Source organism: Gigantopelta aegis, chromosome 14 (assembly GCF_016097555.1).
Source record: "Gigantopelta aegis isolate Gae_Host chromosome 14, Gae_host_genome, whole genome shotgun sequence".
NCBI classification, from domain to species: Eukaryota; Metazoa; Mollusca; class Gastropoda; order Neomphalida; family Peltospiridae; genus Gigantopelta; species Gigantopelta aegis.
The window spans coordinates 39,441,300-39,457,252 of NC_054712.1; the positions used below are offsets into that span (position 1 = coordinate 39,441,300).

Genomic DNA, 15,953 nt, shown 5'->3' on the forward strand with positions numbered 1-15,953 from the left:
TTCATATTTTACTTCAATTTATAATACTTTACCAGATTTGGGAGAAAAGTAAGGCAACCTCTTTAAACAAAGGGTTTTAATTATACTTTATCAGATGTTTCGGTGACCACTTAAGACAGGTGACTGCTTAACAAAGGATTATAAGATAAATGGGGAGAAAGGTAATGTGGCTTCTTATGAAAAGTGGCTGTTTAATAAATTGTACAATATTATAAAGTTTGGGACAGTGATAACCTGGTTATTTAATACTACTAGGTCACATGATTTGGGAGAAATTAAAAGTTTGTTTTGTTTAACAACACCACTAGAGCATATTGATTTATTTGGTAAATTTGACATACATGTAGTCTTAGAGAGAGAACCTTCTAGATTTTTCTATTAGTATGAAGAGATCTGTTATATGCACCATTCCACAGACAAGATACACATGACCCGATGCCATATAACCGTAAATAAAATGTGTTGAGTGTGTCGTTAAATAAACCATTTTCTGTTGGATACACATGTAGCTCATACCACGGCCTCTGATATAAAAGTTGTGGTGCACTGGTTGGAATGAGAAATAGCCCAATGGACCCAACCGACGGGGATCAATCTTAGACAAATTGCACCAAGCCCATCTACAATATGAAATGCTATAGGTTAGGGGTTTTACTTAATACAGTTTATTGAATAAAAAAAATTAATGCCATTGGTTCGAGGATAATATTTGCTTTTTAAGTAATGTTTATTTGTTGCAAAAATCACTGGCTTAAAATTATTGGTGAGGATTTTGCCTAAAGCAAACACAAATTGAACTGCTGTAGGAAAATAATTTCAAACCCTGGGTGGACTGTTAATACAGGTTTTCTGTTAAAAGAGGTTTGTCTGTATACCTGCTTGGTTCCAAGGTGTAAAACTGCACACGGTAAAATGGCCAAGTCGCCCTCTCTTACTGTGATGTTGTTAGGAACATTCAACAATTCAATCAGCCGGTGACCTTTGGCATCAAAGCGATCTGGAAAAAATAGATTAAAAAAAAATGTATTAAAAAAACGAAACGTTTTATTTAACAGTGCAATTTAATTAGTTCTCTGGCGACAGTGGGTTTCCTCTCTCAATATCTGTGTGGTCCGTAACCATATGTCTCACATATTTAACGACGCACTCAACACATTTTATTTATGGTTATATGGCATCAGACATATGGTTAAGGACCACACAGATATTGAGAGAGGAAACCCACTGTCGCCACTTCATGGGCTACTCTTTTCAATTAGCAGCAAGGGATCTTTTATATGCACCATTCCACAAACAGGATAACATATACCACGGCCTTTGATATACCAGTCGTGGTACACTGGTTGGAGCAAGAAATAGCCCAATGGGGCCACCGACAGGAATCGATCCAAGACCGACCGCGCATCAAGCGAACATTTTACCACTGAGAGAATGTTCAGATGATGTCTCCAACAAACGGATCGGTGGCGTCGTGGTTAGGCCATCGGTCTACAGGCTGGTAGGTACTGGGTTCGGATCCCAGTCGAGGCATGGGATTTTTAATCCAGATACCGACTCCAAACCCTGAGTGAGTGCTCCGTAAGGCTCAATGGGTAGGTGTAAACCACTTGCACTGACCAGTGATCCATAACTGGTTCAACAAAGGCCATGGTTTGTGCTATCCTGCCTGTGGGAAGTGCAAATAAAAGATTCCATGTAGTGGCGACAGCGGGTTTCCTCTCCAAATCTGTGTGGTCCTTAACCATATGTCTAACGTCATATAACCGTAAATAAAATGTGCTGAGTGTGTCATTAAATAAAACATTTCTTTCTTTAGTCACCATGTGTATAATAATATTTGTATATTTTAAACTCTGCTTAACAACACTGCTTGATGTTTGTACCTATAAACCTTGAAAGGATGGTCCTTAACCATATGTCTGACGCCATATAACCGTAAATAAAATGTGCTGAGTGTGTCATTAAATAAAACATTTCTTTCTTTAGTCACCATGTGTATAATAATATTTGTATATTTTAAACTCTGCTTAACAACACTGCTTGATGTTTGTGCCTATAAACCTTGAAAGGATGGTCCTTAACCATATGTCTGACGCCATATAACCGTAAATAAAATGTGCTGAGTGTGTCATTAAATAAAACATTTCTTTCTTTAGTCACCATGTGTATAATAATATTTGTATATTTTAAACTCTGCTTAACAACACTGCTTGATGTTTGTGCCTATAAACCTTGAAAGGATGGTCCTTAACCATATGTCTGACGCCATATAACCGTAAATAAAATGTGCTGAGTGTGTCATTAAATAAAACATTTCTTTCTTTAGTCACCATGTGTATAATAATATTTGTATATTTTTAAACTCTGCTTAACAACACTGCTTGATGTTTGTGCCTATAAACCTTGAAAGGATGGTCCTTAACCATATGTCTGACGCCATATAACCGTAAAATAAAATGTGCTGAGTGTGTCATTAAATAAAACATTTCTTTCTTTAGTCACCATGTGTATAATAATATTTGTATATTTTAAACTCTGCTTAACAACACTGCTTGATGTTTGTGCCTATAAACCTTGAAAGGATGGTCCTTAACCATATGTCTGATGCCATATAACCGTAAATAAAATGTGCTGAGTGTGTCATTAAATAAAACATTTCTTTCTTTAGTCACCATGTGTATAATAATATTTGTATATTTTAAACTCTGCTTAACAACACTGCTTGATGTTTGTGCCTATAAACCTTGAAAGGATGGTCCTTAACCATATGTCTGACGCCATATAACCGTAAATAAAATGTGCTGAGTGTGTCATTAAATAAAACATTTCTTTCTTTAGTCACCATGTGTATAATAATATTTGTATATTTTAAACTCTGCTTAACAACACTGCTTGATGTTTGTGCCTATAAACCTTGAAAGGATGGTCCTTAACCATATGTCTGACGCCATATAACCGTAAATAAAATGTGCTGAGTGTGTCATTAAATAAAACATTTCTTTCTTTAGTCACCATGTGTATAATAATATTTGTATATTTAAACTCTGCTTAACAACACTGCTTGATGTTTGTGCCTATAAACCTTGAAAGGATGGTCCTTAACCATATGTCTGACGCCATATAACCGAAAATAAAATGTGCTGAGTGTGTCGTTAAATAAAACATTTGTTTCTTTAGTCACCATGTGTATAATAATATTTGTATATTTTAAACTCTGCTTAAATTCACTGCTTGATGTTTGTGCCTATAAACCTTGAAAGGATGTATAGGCACATAAATACAGTTTAAACCTAACCTTGGTGGGGGGGTTAAATGATTTTTTTATGCAAAAAAAAAAAATATTTATTGATTGATACCGCTGATGGTTTTTGTCACAGCATTGCATAAAATATTGTATTTTTACTGGCCCATAGCCATCTTATCTTTGGCACAGCATTGCACTAATATGGCTTTTTTTCTAGGTTTTTTTTTATTGTTGTTATTATATAGGACTGGCACCGTGCCATCTTGGTTTCAGAACAGAGCTGAGAGACCATTTTTTATACACACTGTTTCTAGTGATTGCCGTCTGGATCCACAAGTTAATCGAATAACTCGAGTAATGAATAACTTTCTAAAAAGCGAGTTTCAGGTTGTTTTAATATCAATCTTCATCACTCTGTATTTTATTCTCATAACAAATGCATATGCACACAGTGAAAGAACAGGTTTCATTACAAAGGAAATGTATTGGCAAACAGGGCAATAAATCGCATATTACCACCTCTCTGTGTTGAAATTGATGTTGCACAAGTCATGCGACTGCATTACGAGTGGAGATCCAGACCATGAGTGATGTGTAATGAATATTTTAGTTAATAGATATTTCTACATCTAGTCAAGTGGATGTAGCATTGCTTTGTGGTAGAGAGTCCTTGTTTGGTCTGTTGAAAGTTTAAAGTTGGTTTAAAAATTGATGACAGCACTTTCTAGCACATTGATTTATTAATCATCGGCTATTGGATGTTAGTGGTAGAGTCCTTGTGTGGGGCATGTTGAAAGTTTAAAAAAAGTTGTTTAATGATACCACTAGAGCACATTGATTTATTAATCATCAGCTATTGGATGTTAATGGTAGAGTCCTTGTGTGGGGTGTTGAAACTTTTTTTAAAAGTTGTTTAATGACACCACTAGAGCACATTGATTTATTAATCATTGGCTATTGGATGTTAATGGTAGGGTCCTTGTGTGGGGTGTTGAAAGTTTAAAAAAAAGTTGTTTAATGACACCACTAGAGCACATTGATTTATTAATCATCGGCTATTGGATGTCAAACATTTGATAATTCTGACTCGAAGTCATCAGAGGAAACCTACTACAATTTTTCATTAGCAGCAAGCAATCTTTAATATGCACTTTCCCACAAACAGAACAACACATACCACATCATTTGTTAATCCAGTTGTAAGGTATTGATTTGGACAGGAAAAAACACAATCAGAGTGTAGTTCCGCTAAGGGGATTCGATCCTGCAGCCCAAGCATCTCAGGCCAATGTTCTACTGATGAAGTTAGATCCAGCCCATGTGTATAAGCCTGAAGGAATTTTTTCCGAAAGGACTATTTATTCAATCATACCTTAACACTTTTTTTGTTCTTTCTTTTTTTTCGACAATTTTTTTTAATATACATGGAATTAATCAGATTCAATAACAAGTTCATTTGCAGATTGATCATATCTCACCAAGGGGTAAATTTACAGCTGTAATGTGACATTAAATCAGTACATATGTCACATGGGAAATACTGCATGCATTGAGGCATGTTTTGTTTTTTACTATGCTTTCTAAAAGCTTTTGCAGTAATTAAAAAATATTATTTAATTATTTTTATGTATTGCAGAGCAGTCAAGTCCCATCAATAAATAGAATAATTATAGTTAATTTATTTCATTTTAACTTGATTTTCCTGTTTATAGCCAATTAAGGTTCAAGCAGGATGCAAACTGGGTACACTTACACACCTTCCAGGGGTGTAGCATGGTCTGGACCGGGGGGGGGGGGGTTCGAATATGAACCAAGTGGACCCTTTTTCTATTTTGTTGTTGCACCACCAGAAACTCCATCTGTATAAACCTGTATGTTTTAGTTCTGAAACTGGACCATTTGCTTCAGCAGGGGGTAGGGGTGGTTCGTCTGAACCCCCCGAACCCCCCCAGCCTACGCCCCTGCCTAGAACGGGAATTAGTGGTTAGTTGTTAGAGGTCAGTAAGAGACAAATTGGGGAGTGGTTATAAGCCATAAGACTTAAAGGGACGGTCCCGAATTTGCAGCCATTGTAAGATGTTTGCGATAACAGAGACTTGTTGTTGGCGACTAATATTTCATACTAATTGCATTTTCTTGTTTAGAATACCAGTGTCTGTATATCGAATGTGTTTGCGGTCATATACTAATGTTTGTAGCACTCAGTTTTTACTTTAATTCGTGATATATATTTTTTCATACGTACGAAATTATTGGGAGGTAAAATCCGGTCTGGGCTACTATAGTATATACAAGCATTAGGACAACAACAAACACCTTGTTAATACAGACACTGATATTCTAAATAAGAAAATGTATTTAATTTGTATGTTATGTCATCGAAAAGGCTCTATTGGTCGGAAACAGTTTACAATGGTTGTAAACTCAGGACTCTCCCTTTAAGATTGGTAGTAAGTAGCTAGGTTTACATTCCAGTACTGGATTCCACACAGTGCATTTAAATTTACATGTATCTTAACAGCTCAGTGGGGATTTCTTGTCTCAGCCAGTGCACCATGACTGGACCATGACTGGTATATCAAAGGCCATGGTATGTGCCATCCTGTCTTTGGGATGGTGGATATATAAAAAATCCCTTGCCATACTAATAGGAAACAAAAACGTAGTGGGTTTCTCTGTAAGACTATATGTCAAAATTACCAAATGTTTGACATTCAATAACCGATGATTAATAAATTAATATGCTCTAGTGGTGTCGTTAAACAAAACAAACTTTAACCTTCTTTTTTTATAGCTCAATGGAGAGGTATAAAACCATTTCACCAACTTCTGTCTCATTAACAAGTTCTACTGTTCTAGTCAGATATTCCACACTGCTAAGGTTTGTGCCAATGACAGTGTGCTTGAGCCTAACTTGAATATAACCATGAAAATCAAGTTAAGTCTGTGACACATGCTGGCTACAAGAGGCAAGCACATGTTGCAGTTGGAGAGACAAGGATTGGGATGTGGAGGTGGACACCAAAAGAAGATGAAAGATAGGATGAGTTGCCAGATTGGGAGAAATGATGGAATTTAATGGAGAGATAAAAAAATAAAATAAAATAAAATAAAAATAAATAATTTTGCAATAAAAAAAAAAGAAAATCAAGTTAATGTGTATGTAATTCCAGACCCTGCTCCTCTCCACCATTTTTTTCTCTTCTCAAAGAGTCCTAGTAAGTCTAGTTAAATGGTTCTGAACAAAACATTAGAGGATTCTTAATTACAAAATAAAGGTATATAATCAGCATTTCTTTTAATAATACGCTAATATGGATTATTGTTCAATAAAAAACCCCAAATCACATTGTGAATAAAAAATAAAATAATACTTTTGGAATTAATATTGAATACAAATATTAGAAGATGGCTTTGTATATCGACAAACTTGTGCCCAATTCTTTTGTCCTTTATACAATAAAATATGTTTTCATTCAATAAAAAAGATTTCTTCATACTGGGTAAATTATTTATTTGATGAAGTAAGTGTTGTTTAGAACAGGAACTTTTCACACAGATTATTTAATGGCTGAAAATACCTATTAGTATATTATATACATTTAAAACATAATGGTTTAAAGTAAATAGTCTGTTTACATTGTAACACCATTGTGTATTTCTTTATATAATGTCATCAAAAAGATATTTAAAACATAATGGCTTGAAATATTGTGTGCCACTTTGTTTACATTGCAACCCATTATCTCTATGCATAGTTATATAATGTCATAGTAAAAAACCATTAATGTCATAATCGTATTGAAGTACCGGGGTAACAACTGTTTAATTTTAAATCATAAATGCTGCAGGCAAAAATCATTATCCTTTCTAATATTTACCAATGATATACATTTACAGATCGAATGATGAAAAGATTTTTTTTTAAATCAATTGTATAACTGAAAGCTGAAGATACTTATAACCATAGTAATCAATTGCTTTACAAATCTGACAATAACTTACATTAATTTTATTCTTTACAATGATGATGTTATTACTTTTAAAATGCCAATTTTTTGTTTGTTTAATTAAAAAAAAATTGACAGCTTTGTAAAGAATATAGTAGAGAGTCTCTTAACTTGGATAACTTTTCCCAGTATTTTTGTATATTATATTCAACATGTTTCAATCCAAGACTATAGTAAATTGTTTGCAGTCAACAAATAAAGGGACATTCCTGAGTTTGCTGCATTGTACGATGTTTCCGACTAATACAATATTTCTACGATTAAACTTACATATTAAATATATTTTCTTGTTTAGAATATCAGTATCTGTATATTCAATGTGTTTCTGGTCATCTTAATATTTGTAAGAAGCCAAAACTGGATTTTGTCTTCAAATAATTTCGTACATATGAAACAAAATATTTTAGGAACTAAAATGGAATTTAACCTAGTACAAATATTAGAATGATCAGAAACATGTTTAATATACAGGCACTATAGTTTATAGTATAGTATTGTATGCAGACAAAAATACATGTTATATGTAATTACAATCATTAAAAAGTCTCTTTTAGTCACTAACATCTTAAAAAGTGCAGCAAACTCAGGAATGTCCCTTTAAAGGTTTCAAAGATTGTCATATGTACAACATCATTGCTGATGTTACCTGTTGTTATATAGAGGTGGCTGGTTTAAAAAGGTCATGAATTAATACATGTACTTAAGACTATATACAACGAAACCTCTCAAAACTAAATCCTCTGTAAACAGGAATTCTCTCAAAATCTGACAGGTTATAGTATAAAAATGTAAATCCTCAAATTTCCAAACATAATATATATATTACATAATGCAATTTAATACAATCTAGACAAAAACAAATGTAATATTAGCTTGGGATGCAGCATATACACTGTTTTACTACAAGCTATAATATCTTATTTCAGGAAAATAGAAACCCTTGAAGCTGGCTTACAGATCAATATATCTCCATTGTATTAATTTACGCAGAAGAAAAACCTCGAACAGTGGGAGCTATTTGAATAAATGGTTCTCTCAACTTCATCTCATGAGCCTAGATGGCACCACTTTTATTATCTCCAAGGAAAAAGAATCCAAATTACTAAACACTTTTTTTTCTATCTTAAAACTGACCATCCTGACATTAATAATGCAGGAAAAATGTCTAGAATGAATGCCTCAGTTGTCAAGAAAATTAATGGATGTAGAAAGTAAAAATGTTTCATTAGATATCAGTTTCAGGAAATAGGCCCGGCAGAGTGAGTGGTGGTGGTGGGCTGGTGTGTGTGTGGGGGATAATTTTAATTTAAAAAAAATATTAAATGTTCTGGGAAAGAAGTTTTTTTTTAAATAAATGTTTTGTAGTATAATAAATTTTAATAAAAAGATTTGCACTAACCAATTTTTATTTATTAAAACATTAATATCCAAACTTTCGTAATTACAGTAAAAAAAAAATTGATGTTGCTGATGAAAATTATTTGAAAGAATTCTGCCATTGTTAAACATGTACCAGAATTTCATTGTAACTCTATCATTGCTGTCCAGTGCCAAAAAGTTAAAATTTGTTTTGTTTAACGACACCATTTGAGCACATTGATTTACTAATCATCGGCTACTGGATGTAAAAATATTTAGTAATTGTGACACATAGTCATCAGAGGAAACTTGCTACATTTTCCCATTAGGTCAGATCATGTCATAGAGTTTTACGTGCACATTCAGAACAAGCTGTTTTGGGCACAGGTGCTGGCCTCGGCCGGACAGGACAAAAAGGTTGGGTTGGGTTATATCCACATTCCTAAAAACCTAAAAGCTCACTAACAATTTCAGGAAAGAAATGAAGTCCTTAAAACTGTATACTGTTTCTATACCACCTATCACATGTTTATAATTACCAAGACCTTTAAGTGCAATGTCCAATTTGCACTCAAATCCGGGAAAACAAACAAGTATAAAAACAAATTGCTGGTGGTAATCAAGGCTTGCCTACAAAGGGCAGATAATCAGGTTAATTTCAAAGTTGATGCGAAATTGGTGTTTCGTGCAACCATTATCTGTAATTGCTCTATGAGATCTGGAAGCTTATTAATCTTTTGCTACAGTAACCATGTTGTAATTTTGTTACATTTCAAAGGGCTGTGATTATCTGTATTTAAATTGGGTTTTTTCTATTTTTAACAGATGTATATTTAAAAAAAAACTTCCACAAACATGTCAAGGCATATATATTGTGTTATGTACAATTAACATCACAAACATAGATTAAATAAAGATGATGATGATAATGATGAAATGAATGTTGAAATTGCAGAATTAATTGTCACAAAAATAGATTTAAAAAGATGATGATGATGAAATGAATGGTGAAACTGTGTTTAATTTTATTCATTTAAAGTTATTTTGATGCTTATATCCAATAACGGTTCAATCATGCCATCCTGGACATATACCTCAGCTATTTGGGCTTTTTTCCCTCAGGACCAAGGATTAGTGATTTGTTGTTAATGGTTAGTGAGAGAGAAGGAAGGAAAGAAGGAAATGTTTTATTTAACGACGCACTTAACACATTTTGTTTACAGTTATATAGTGTCATACATATGGTTACGGACCACACATATATTGAGAGACGAAACCCGCTGTCACCACTTCATGCGCTACTCTTTTTCAATTAGCAGCAAGGGATCTTTTATATGCACTATCCCACAGACAGGATAGTACATATCTCGGCCTTTGCTACATCAGTTGTGGAGCACTGGCTGGAATGAGAAATAGCCTAAATGGGTTCACCGACGGGGATCGATCCTAGACCGACCGTGCATCAAGCGAACGCTTTACCACTGGGTTACATCCCGCCCCTAATGAGAGAGAAGTAGTTGTAGTTGCCGTATACCCATCAGGAGTGTTGGAAGCAATTAAAAGTTGGTACGGCCATGAAAGCAATGTATATGATGAGATCTATACCATGGGAGCGCCATAGGAAGAGAAAAAACCCCAAACATTCCTGGCCAAAAAAGTGGTACAGCCATGGCTGTACTGGCCGTATCGCTTCTGACGCCCCTGTCATGGAGTTGTTAAACTTGCTCTGGGTGACAGCCATGTCCACTACACCACTGAGATCAGTGTACAGGTACCTACCTTTATGTCATATACTTCCAAAAACAAATTAAGCAATATATTGATTTAATACCCTTTTTAATTGCAATTGCAAGGAAAATGATATCTGTTCTCGCTAAATTTATTCGTGCTGACATTTTGAAGTGTTTTGTCACAGGTATGTGTATATATAACAAATAACTGATAGTGTTAAAATATAAGTCAACATACAGTTAGAAAGATGAAAAGAAAAAAAAGAAGAAAGTGTGTTTGTTTAACAACACCACTAGAGCACATTGATTTATTAATCATCGGCTACTGGATATCAAACATATGGTCATTTTGACAGTCATTGAGAGGAAACCCACTACATTTTTCCATCAGTAGAAAGGAATCTGTTATAAGCACCATCCCACAGACAGGATAGCACATACTACAGTCGAGGTGCACTGGCGGGAACGAGAAATAGCCCAGTGGGCCCACCGACGGAAACTGATCCTAGACTGATGGAGACTGATCCTAGACTGATGGAGACTGATCCTAGACTGACGGAAACTGATCCTAGACTGACGGAGACTGATCCTAGACTGACGGAAACTGATCCTAGACTGATGGAGACTGATCCTAGACTGATGGAGACTGATCCTAGACTGATGGAAACTGATCCTAGACTGATGGAGACTGATCCTAGACTGACGGAAACTGATCCTAGACTGATGGAGACTGATCCTAGACTGATGGAGACTGATCCTAGACTGACGGAAACTGATCCTAGACTGATGGAGACTGATCCTAGACTGATGGAGACTGATCCTAGACTGACGGAAACTGATCCTAGACAAACCCCAAATACAAATAACTTAATTTCTTTATTGTTTTCTTGGGAACCTATATTGACTGAAATTTGTAAGTTACAGATATTTCATAAAATAAGAGCATGTCAAATTTATCTCCTGGGCGGAGCCAGCGATAAAAGACTGCACAATCATGTAGTTAGTCACGGTGTATGGACGTATTCCCAAACCATGAAGAAAGATTAGCACTTTTTATTTTAATATCAAATAATGACCGATAGGAAAACACACCCGGGGCAAGGCTCAGCGAGCATAACAAGGGCAAATCAAATTTCAAAGCATTTCTCTATTACATTTGGTTTGCTATTCCCCGAAGGAGCAAAGATCAATTCCCCGTTTGTAAATCGGAGGAAACTCTATCCACAGCCGCAATTTACTAAATGCAATCTGAAGGTTTATGTGGTACTCCAGAGATGACAGTTAAACAGTTTGGTCAAACTGTGTTGACAATATAATTTCTGTGATAAGAGAGGAGTTTTGCTAGTTTGGATTTGGCAAATGATTTCAGCACACCCAGAGGATATATTTGGACCTGGTCGGCAATCACTGTCATTATCTTTATGTGTGTTTAGTGTACATGGTATTGATGGTGGTGGTCATGCTTGTAATTGTAATGATGGTGGTTGTGCTGGTGCTGGTGGAGATGATGATGACGATGGTGGTGATGGTTGTAGTTGTAATGATAGTGGTTGTGGTGGCTGTGTGGTGCTGGTGAAGATGATGATGATGATGATGGTGCTGATGTGTAGTGGAGGAGGTGAAGTTGATGATGGTGGTGGTTGTGGTGGTATTGATGGTGGTGGTCATGATTGTAGTTGTAATGATGGTGGTTGTGGTGGTTGTGCCGGTGCTGGTGAAGATGATGATGATGATGATACTGATTTGTAGTGGAGGAGGTGAAGGTGATGATGGTGGTGGTTGTGGTAGTAATGATGATGGTGGTGGTAGCAGCAATGGTTATGATGATGATGATGGTTATGGTGGTGATGATGATGATACTGATTCGTAGTGGTTGGTGTTTGTGGTGGTGTGATAACAATGGTGGTGGTAGTAGCAATGGTGATGATAATGATGGTGGAGGTATTGATAATGGTTGTGATGATTGTAGTTGTAATGATGATGGTTGTGCTGGTGCTGGTAAAGATGATGATGATGATGATGATTGATTTGTAGTGGAGAAGGTGAAGTTGATGATAGTGGTTTTTGTGGTAGTAATGATGATGATGGTGGTAGCAGCAATGGTGATGATGGTGATGATGGTTATAGTGGTGATGTTGATGATACTAATTTGTAGTGGTGGTGGTGATGATGGTGTTTGTGCTGGTGTGATAACAATGGTGGTGGTAGTAGCAATGGTGATGATAATGATCATGGTGGTATTGATGATGGTGGTCATGGCTGTCATTGTAATGATGGTGGTTGTGGTGGTTGTGGTGGTTGTGGTGATGCTGGTGAAGATGATAATGAAGATACTGATTTGTAGAAAACGAGGTGAAGATGATGATGATGGTTGTGGTGGTGATGATAATGCTTGTGGTGGTGATGATAACAATGGTGGTGGTTGTAGCAGTAATGGTGATGATAATGACAATGGTGGTATTGATGATGGTGGTGACAACAGTGGTGATCATACTGTAGGGGTCGAAGTGATGATGATGATGTTGGTGGTTGTGGTGGTGGTAATGGTGGTGTTGATGATGATAATGATGGTATAGTAGCAATGGTTATGATGATGATGGTGGTGGTAATAGTGATGGTGATAATGATGATAGTATTGGTGGTGGTCATGATGACTCTGACTGTAGTGGTGGGGTGGTTGTGATAATGATGATGATGATGATCATCATGATGGTGGTAGTGATAATGGTGGTGACAATGGTAATGATGGTGATGGTGGAGGCACAATTTGTGGTGATGATGGTAGTGGTGGTGGTTGTGATTGTAATGGTAGTGATGATGATGATGATTATGATGATGATGATGATGATGATTTTGATTACGATTATGATTACAATGATGATGATTTATTTTTATAGATATTCCAATTCCTCAAGGTTACTATGTCTAAGACAGCAAGATTTTATCCAATTACAATTCAAGCATCCTGTTCTGGGCATTCAACAAAGCTGTCTGCGTCGTCTGTGTGTCTATAGAACAAGGATTACTGTGTAATTAGAGAGGATCAGACATGTTGCAACCACATAGGCTACTCCCACATGTTACCACCGGCAGGGGATTTTTTTTACATATGAACTACCGGCCTTGGTAGCATCGTGGTTAAGCCATCGAACATAAGGCTGGTAGATACTGGGTTCACAGTCTGGTACCGGCTCCCACCCAAAGCAAGTTTTAACAACTCAATGGGTAGGTGTAAGGCCACTACACCCTCTTCTGTCTCACTAACCACTAACAATTAACAACTAACCCACTGTCCTTGACAGACAGCCCAGATAGCTGAGGTGTGTGTGCCCAGGACAGCATGCTTGAACCTTAATTGGATATAAGCACGAAAAAATAAGCTAAATGAAATGAATATACGAACTTATAGCGCAAACTTTGGTGATAAATTATGTCATCTCACTACCTAATTCTTAGCAACACCAAGCAACATCCTCAGATAAAATTCTGTTATTGCGTCTAATGTAAAGCCATTTCAGAGTCAGTATAAAGAAAAAAAATAGCCATGATTTTCTTTGTACAATTAAAGAAATCAGGTGTAATAATTGTTGTAATAAAAATTTGTAGTGAACTCAAGTTAATGGCGGTCTTTGGGGTATTATTACATGCTTCAGTAATCAATGCATTATGAGATTCAATGTAGCAATTTTTTTTTTTTAACATTTTTCAAAAGTAGCCATATATGAATTGGACTGCTACATGCAGTAATCAATGAAATTTACTTCATTAAATGAAGTTTCATAAAACTTAAGTGTTGTCGATTGAAAAAAAATTAAAAATCGAATCCATGTTTTAAATCAACTCTTTGTATAAATTTATAACTGCAAATTGGCATGAGGATTAATTGAACCATAATCATGGCAAAGCTTTATACTTTTGTCAGTGAGGTGATAGTTACAGGCATTACCGGTTTAACCATATGTCTGATGCCATATAACCGTAAATAAAATGTGTTGAGTGCGTCATTTAAATCAAACATTTCCTTCCATATTGTACTGATCTTGTATGTACATTTGATCAAAAGATCAGGGGTTGTAGTTTTTGTTTAAATACAATTTTGTGACAGCTGATTTCCTCTAAAAAAACAGTGTCAGAATGACCATATGTTTGACATCCAATAGCGATGATAAGATACAAAAAATCAATGTGCTCCAGTGGCGTTGTTAAATAAAACAAACTTTACTTTTTACATTACTAATAAAAGCAAGTGTTAAGAGTTAAAGTTAAAGTTTGTTTTGTTTAACAACACCACATAATTGATTTATTAATCATCAGCTACTGGATGTCAAAACATTTAAGTAATAGAAACCAATAATATTTTATGATATATACATCGTAAATAAACAATAAACTTGACCACTTAGCCATAACAATGAAATAGTGCATTAATATATCACTTTGTAATTTTTGAAAGAAAATTAACTGTCATTTCTGACAGTTACTTAATCATGCATATTACTCAATTTATTTATATTGAATTAGTTAATCAAAAAAGGAAGAGACGATAATTTGACCCCTAAAATAACATTTCATGGCAATGTACTGCATTTAGTAACTTCTCTTATTTATCTTCTTTACAGGGTATATAACCAGATCAAGGATTGGCCCACTGGGCTATTTCTCGCTCCAGCCAGTGCACCACGACAGGTATATCAAAGGCTGTGGTATGTGCTATCTTGTCTGTGGGATGGTGCATACAAAAGATCCCTTGCTGCTAATCGAAAAGAGTAGCCCATGAAGTGGCAACAGTGGGTTTCCTTTTCCAATATTTGTGTGGTCTTTAACCATATTTCTGATGCCATATAACCATAAATAAAATGTGTTGAGTGCGTTGTTAAATGAACCATTTCCTTCTTCCTTCCAGATCAAATTCTCACAAATTAATAGTAATACATCTGGCAGAATTTACACACCAGAGCTAGATCTGGGACTGTGCATGGGTCTGGGTCTAGTGAGTATTGTACCAGTTGAAAAAGAAACACACTGAATCGAATGTGACAAAACACATCTTATTACCCATATGGTTAAAAATATCTTGGTGCATATCAATGTGATATGTCCCACTAGAACACCAAGTGGGATGCAACACTTCAGTATCACACGATGACATCATCGATTGGCGCACTACAACCTTACATGAACATCAACCAAACGAGTTGTGTGATATACATTAAGATCGATTATTGGTAATAAATAGGATATTAAACTTGTTACCATTTTGTATCATATTTATATCCTCATGAAATAATTTTCATTGTCACTCACTAAAGCTCATGACAATTGAAAATTATTTCACTCGGGACATAAACATGATACAAAACGGAAGCTTGTTTAATATGCTATAAATATCTGTACTGGTGTGAACTACAGATTTAGCATGACAAAAAATATGTGCTATACATTTTTTCATACATGTAAGTGTCAGAAAACAAAGGGCAATTTTTCATGTTTAAAATAGCTGACATTTACAAATATACCAGTGTATCGGAATGCAATATTTTCTAAGGTGTCATTGTAAAAATACAAACTGTGTATATGTAGTGAATACACACATAACATCACATGCACAGT

At 35.4% G+C, this 15,953-nt stretch overlaps 1 protein-coding gene across 1 annotated transcript in view; it reads right to left on the reverse strand.

Moving 5' to 3' along the window:
* Positions 1 to 15,953, reverse strand: part of LOC121389528 (zwei Ig domain protein zig-8-like) — a 226,573-nt gene that overhangs the window by 30,066 nt on the left and 180,554 nt on the right. The window contains exon 3 of the mRNA XM_041521189.1: positions 876 to 997. Within this exon, the coding sequence (XP_041377123.1) occupies positions 876 to 997 (122 nt within the window). The remainder of the gene's footprint in view (positions 1 to 875; positions 998 to 15,953) is intronic.